Genomic DNA, 7,027 nt, shown 5'->3' with positions numbered 1-7,027 from the left:
GGATGTGACCTACCGGTAGGATTCTGGGACACCTGGCTCATTGGCAGCTCCATGGTATCTGCCTGACTCCATCTGCTCTTCCTCTATATCCCTTCTAACCTGATTATTTTCTGTCCTGCCATAGGCCAAAGCAGCTTTACTCATTAACCAATAAAAGCAACATATATCAGGACATCCCACATCTGCCTTCCCTTCTCTTCCAGCTCTCACGCTCCCAATTTTCTTAGGAGACCTTGACTATTTCCTCTTCCCAGGGGGATCTATGTACATTTCTCTTAGGGTTCTCTTTGTTACTTACCTTCTCTGGGGTCGTGGACAACAGGCTCCTTATTTTTTGCTTTACAGCTAGTAATCACCTGAGTGGGTACCATGCACAACTTTCTGGGTCTGGGTTACCTCCCTCAGAATATTTTTTCTAGTTGCATCCATTTGTGTGCAAATTCCAAGATGTAATTTTTTTAACCACTGAGTAGTACTTCATTATAAAAATGCGCCATATTTCTTTTATCCATTCTTCATTGAGGGACATCTAGGTTGTTTCCAGGTTCTGGCTATTACAAACAATGCTACTATGAACACAGATGAACAAATGTTGTTGTAGTGTGTTTGAGCATCCTTTGCGTCTATGCCCAAGAGTGGTATTGCTGGGTCTTGCAGGAGGTCAAATTCCCAATTTTCTGAGAAACCACCATACTGATTTCCAGAGTGCCTGTATAAATTTGCATTACCACCAGCAATGTATGAGTGTTCCCCTTACTCTACATCCTCTCCAGCATAGGGTCTTATTGGTGTTTTTGATCTTAGTTATTCTGACAGGTGTAAAATGGTATCTCAGAGTTGTTTTGATTTTCATTTCCCCAATAGCTAACAATGTTGAACATTTCCTTAAATATCTTTTTGTCATTGATTCTTCTGTTGAGAATTCTCTGTTTAGTTCAGTAACCCCCCTTTTAAAAATTGTGTTATTTAGAATTTAATGTCTAATTTCTTGAGTTTTTTTAATGTGTTTTGGAGATCAGTCCTCTGTCCGATGTGTGGTTGGTGAAGATCTTTCCCCGTTCAGCAGGCTGCCTTTTTGTCTTATTGACTGTGTCCTTTGCTTTACAGAAGCTTCTCAGTTATAGGAGGTCTCATTTATTTATTGTTGCTCTCAGTGTCTGTGCTAATGGGGTATATTTAGGAAGTTGTCTCCTGTGCCCATGTATTGCAGAATACTTCCCACTTTCTCTTCTATGAGGTTCAGTGTGGTTGGATTTATATTAGGGTCTTTAATCCATTTGGACTTGAGTTTTGTGTATGGGTATAGGTATGGATCTATTTGCATTCTTCTACATGCTGACATACAGTTATGCAAGCACCATATGTTAAAGATGCTTTCTTTTTTATTGTATAATTTTAGCTTCTTTGTCAAAAATCAGGTGTTCGTAGGTGTGTGGATTCATATCCAGGTCTTCAATTCGATTTCATTGGTCAATCTATCAGTTTTATGCCAATACCAAACAGTTTTTATTACTGTATCTCTATAATAGAGCTTGATATCAGGGATGATGATGCCTCCAGAAGTTCCTTTTTTATATAGGATTTTTTTTTAATATAGGATTGTTCCAAGGTTTTCTGTTTTTCTGTATGAAGTTGAGTATTGTTTCCAGTCCTATGAAAACCTGTGTTGGAATTTTGATAGGAATTGCATTGACTCTGTAGATTACTTTTGGTAGAACTGCCATTTTTATTATGTTGGTCCTACTTATCCAAGAGTATCGGAGAACTTTCCATTTTCTAGTATCTTTTTCAATTTCCATATTCAAAGACTTAAAGTTCTTGTCAAATAGGTCTTTCATTTGTTTGGCTAGTGTTACTCCAACGTATTTTATGTTATTTGTGACTATTGTGAATGGTGATGTTTCTCTGATTTTGTTCTCAGCTTCTTTATCATTTGTGTATATGAGGGCTACTGAATTTTTTTAGTTGATCTTGTATCCCGACACATGGTACCATAGTTTTCAGTCTCAGTTCTGAACCCACCTTTATTTGTATCATGTTGCATTTGGAATAGAAAGGGCCATGTTAGGGACTTGATCTGACAGCAGAATCTCCAGTGCTTAGGATCATTTATTCTAATTCTGTAGAATGAGGGATTTGAGCAAGAACAGCAAGAGACTTGGTCTATGTGTCAGAAGTAGATTCAGGCCACAGCTTGACACTTTGGGAAGACGAAAAACAGTCAGGAGACACAGCGCAGGGAGGGAGCTCCATATACAAAAACTTAGTTGTTCATTTTCTCAACTCACATTCTTCCTCTCAAAATAATTAATCTCCATCTAATTAAGCTTGAAATAAGTTCTGAGCAAAACAGATGTAGTAATCGTGGAAAGAGGGAAGCTGTACTTCAGGGACCCGGGCTCTGCAGAGGTCTTCCTTCCCCTGACACTGTGACAACATGAAACTTGAAGTCTGCAATTCCTGATAGAAGCCAAGAGCCCCCACAAATCCTGAAGTACAAATATGACCTGGGAAGTGTCACCTTCCCAGAGCCGCTCCAGAGCCTGTCTGCACCACAGAGGTCCAGGTGAGTACATGGAGGTAAGATCTTCAATCCCCTCAGCTGTGCTGTGGGGAGTTCCATTAAAGCAGGCTAATCCAGGGAGCAGATGCCCCGCTCTGTGATCAGGACCTCCACTTTCCTTCTGGTCCCTGGCTCCAGAAAGATCCAAGGAGACTAGTTCCTGGAGATGCAGAGATGGAACAGAAATGCCGAGGCCTCGCTCTCCATCCTCAGGCTGGAGAATCCTGACAGAGCTTTGGCTGGGCCTTAGCCTAAGTTACCTTTCTAAATGGATCAATAAGATACATAAGATTTTCAGATGTCTGTCAGACCCTGGAGATCATCATGATACATTAATGTAGCTTCGGGACTAGAGAGATTAAGGCAAGGGAATTGTCGTTCAGGGCTAGCCTGGTTTACAGAGAGAGACTCTCTCTCAAAAATAACTAGATAGATGAAAGACAAAAGAAATTCTTCTTTTAGGTTTTATAAGTTTTCCAGCACTGTGACTTCAGCAGTGTCACAAGTTTGTAACACTTGTACTTTTTACTTTTGATGCATATTTACTTTTCTAATATTGGCATAGGTTACAACAGCCTTCTGACTCCCAGTTTGACGGTTTCCTGTCTGTGTCCATCCTTAAAGACTCTTGATTTTCTCACATACTATTATAATACTTGTCTTAAATCCAGTCATTATTTGCCTGGCTGGGTGAAGAATACAACACTCAGTGTAACAGTTATCGTTACCGTCTTGAGAACTCTGCTATTTAGGACCCAGGCTGTGGAGGAGGACATCCTGAAACAGCTCATCTTAAGATTATCCTATGCTAAGCAGCAAAGAGCAACAATCTTTTTAGTTTTGTCTGTTTGCCTGCTTGCTTGTTTCTTTTAGAGATAAACAGAATGGGTGGATGTAACTTACTTCATCAATCTAAACACAAGTCCATCCCATCTTTTAAATTCATTTCTTTTAGCATTTCCCAAATGATGTGGAAGATGAGACACCTCTTCCTCCACTGACAGTGACTTCAGTAGAAAGGAATCAGTTATTAGAAGATCACAGCCTGGTCTCAAATATGACTTAAAGTTTGGAAAGGGAAGAGACGACTAGAAAAGTAGGAATCCCCATGAAAACAAGGATTAAAGAAACAGAAAAAATGTTAATATCTTCCATCAGTATTTGGGTGAACTGATAGCAGGGATTCTGGCAGATTCAAATCACTGACAAACACTTATTTTTATTCTAAATATGTCAGTGAATGCTGATGTGTTTTCTTTTAATATCTGGAGCATATTTTATTTGTACAGATATTTAGATGGTATTGTGATTTCTAGGACTTACTGAAAAAGGCAATAATTACCTCTTTGCTAAAGGAACAGTTGAAAGCAATAACTGACATTTCTAGAGTCATGAGGCCACCTGATCACAAATCTCAGAACAAGGCTAGGTTGATGAAGGTCACTGGTAAGATCATCTGGACACAGACATGTAAAGTTATCCTGTGAGTTTAACAGAAAGGAGGGCAGTGAACAGAGACATTGCATGTACTCAGAACACACAAACCGATGCAGCCAACTGTAACATTCTGATTTTTCATATTCTAGAACAGGTGCCCAATGTTTATAGCAAATCCCTGAGAAATGAGAATGGAGCTCGAGAACTTGAGGAATAGCATCTTACCTGAGTCAAAGTTCTGGAATCACCTGGGACTGGTAAATAAAAAGCAGTCTGCCTGACAAACAGGTTGGAGGAAAAGCAGGCTGCAAAACCATCTGACATAATTGCTGCTCAAAAGGACCCAGTGAAGCAAACGCGAACGCGAACTCTTACATAGTGGAAACTGCTCACACCAGTTGCCCCTACTTACTGTGCTACATGCAGTTGAAATTGAGGACTCATGACTCACAAAATGCACTCCTCTCATGGCAGTATATACTCCCTCATTAATTCCATTTAGGTTTACCTTATCAGGATCACCTGGTTCAGAGCTGTTCCATATTCTCTTAGATGTCCTGAGGTAACTCAGTGGGGTTACAGATGCCCTGAAGTCATCCGCTAGAATCACAGCTCTCTACTCTACTCTGTTCTAGGAAGCAACACAGGGTTCTGCTAGCTGCAGCCTGGCAGTTACATGAAAATTTTCAGGTTATATTTTGATGGTTCAGCTTTAACTGTAGGGATCTTTCTGCCAAGTTTGTGCAATTGAACTTGACATTGAGAACTGCTTATTAAAAATAACTAGTAAACATTTGTGTGGAATGAAATAACAGAATGATCAACATAAAATTTAAAAAAATATTAGGATGCAGAAATTGAAGTAATAAAGCATTGAAATCAAATGCAAATCTAGAAATCGTTAAACTAAGTAAGATGCAAATAAGAAAGGAGCCCTTGTCTTTGAAACTGCGTGGAGAAATATGATGAAGTAGAGAAAAATAGGAAGAAATTTGATTGCAGAAAGATGGAATTCAAATTACCTATGCTGAGAATTAGTTAGCATAATTCACGCATACAGATAAATGGACACACACACATTCAAACAAGTCAATTTGCTAGTATAAAGTTCAAATATATCTCCTTTAAAACTTTAGGTTTTATTCCAGTTCCCAAGCTCCCCTGTCAGAGCACACACATAACTCAGGGTCCACAGGGAAGAGGAGGAGCTCAGGGCCCCAGTCTACATCAGCACATGTGTCCATCACTGACTCTCGTTCACCAGAAAATGCTATTGTGTGAAATGTTTTTCAGACAAATGTCTAGCATTGCTTTGATTTATGGAAAAAACTCTTTGTATCCTGAATACAAGATTTTCTACCAAGGAAGAAAGAAATGCTTTCAAAATTTATTAATCAAATAGTTTTCCTCTTCATGACTGTGTTTGGCACTCTGGGAAACATTTATATTTCTGTGAATTATATGTTCAGTTGGTTTGGAGGGCCTGAGAAGAAACCCATACACCTTATTCTCATCCACTTGGCTTTCACAAACATCATAATCCTTCTTGCAAAAGGATTGCCAAAGACAATGGCAGATTTTGGTTTGAGAAACTTCCTAGATGACACAGGATGTAAGACCTTCATTTACCTGTCAAGGGTGGCCCGTGGGGTCTCCATCTGCACCAGCGGTCTCCTCACTGTGGTCCAGGCCATCATCATCAGTCCAGGAGCATCCAGGTGGAGGAGGCTCAGACCAAAGTCTGCATGGCACATCCTTCTGTTCTTTTCATTCTTTTGGATACTCAATGCTTTAATAGGTATGAACCTAATTCATTCTGTCACAAGTGTAAGCATGAATATATCACAGCTTAAGAATAAAGATGACTATTGTTATTTTATGCAAGAAAATAAGAATACAAAATGGACTGTTCTTTCATTTATGGTCCTGAGAGATGCTGTGTTTCAGGCACCCATGGGAGCAGCCAGTGGCTACATGGTACTTCTTCTCCACAAACACCACCAGCATGTCCTCTACCTTCAGAACTCCAAGCTTCTCTACAGAACTCCCCCTGAGCTGAGAGCTGCTCAGAGTGTCCTCCTTCTAATGCTCTGTTTTGTTTTCTTCTATTGGGCTGACTGTGCTTTTTCTCTAATTATAAGTATCAATTTAGCAGAAGAATCTGTGGTGGGAAATATTCAAAAATTTCTGGCCCTTGGTTATGCAACGTTTAGCCCTGTTGTCTTGATTCGCAGAGATGGACTTCTGCCTGAGTGTTGACATGCTCAGTGGGAGAAATTGAGAAACTAACTCTCATTTTTCTGTTCAATGAGTGTGAATGAGTTATCAGTTCTGCAATATTGTGGATAAGACAAAATCCTCACAGAGCAGGTTAGACATGGGGTTATTCTCACACACTCTTCCTGGTGGCCACAGCCTTGACCTGAGAGAGAGAGAGAGAGAGAGAGAGAGAGAGAGAGAGAGAGAGAGAGAGAGAGAGAGAGAGAGAGATATCTTAGAAATATGGTGAAAAAGAAATCTTATTCTCCAATTTTCCTCTCTTTTCAAGTGATTTTTTAATTACTATATTTTTGTGTATGGATAATTTACCTGCATTATGTTGTTGTAGCACATCCATGCCTGGTTCCTGTAAAGGGTAGAAAAGGTCATTAAATGCCCTGTGACTGACTGGAGTTGGAATGGTTGCTCTCAACCAAAGTGTGGTTGCTAGGAATTAAACATGGGTTTTCTGGAAGACAAGTTAGTGCTCTCCATTACTGAACTATGTCTCCAGCACAGAGAAAATGGTCATAATTATATTTTATAAAGTTGGTTTTACTGTCACCAAGACTGGAAGAACACAGATGAAATTGGTCAATTTTATCAATTTCATAGTGATTTAGTCATGTTATCCAAAGAAATCCATATCTGTACCTAATGCTGTACTTGCTAAATGTTAGTTTAGCTATGATGTGATTTGGGTTTCTCCGAAGTGTCTGTATGTTTCCATCTGTAGAAACTGTTTTACAGAATTGTGAAAAATGGTAA

At 39.4% G+C, this 7,027-nt stretch overlaps 1 protein-coding gene across 1 annotated transcript; it reads left to right on the top strand.

The window, feature by feature from the left end:
- Positions 1-5,337: 5,337 nt before the first annotated feature.
- LOC119816564 (vomeronasal type-1 receptor 4-like) lies at positions 5,338-6,259 on the top strand. Its single transcript, XM_038333313.1, has one exon. The coding sequence runs from the start codon at positions 5,375-5,377 to the stop codon at positions 6,257-6,259; it is 885 nt and encodes a 294-aa protein (XP_038189241.1). The 5' UTR covers positions 5,338-5,374.
- The last annotated feature ends 768 nt before the right edge of the window (positions 6,260-7,027 follow it).

The sequence above is a fragment of the Arvicola amphibius genome, chromosome 6, assembly GCF_903992535.2.
Source record: "Arvicola amphibius chromosome 6, mArvAmp1.2, whole genome shotgun sequence".
Classification (NCBI taxonomy): Eukaryota; Metazoa; Chordata; class Mammalia; order Rodentia; family Cricetidae; genus Arvicola; species Arvicola amphibius.
The sequence above is the reverse complement of the archived record's forward strand: the minus strand, read 5'-3'. Positions and strand labels throughout refer to the sequence as shown.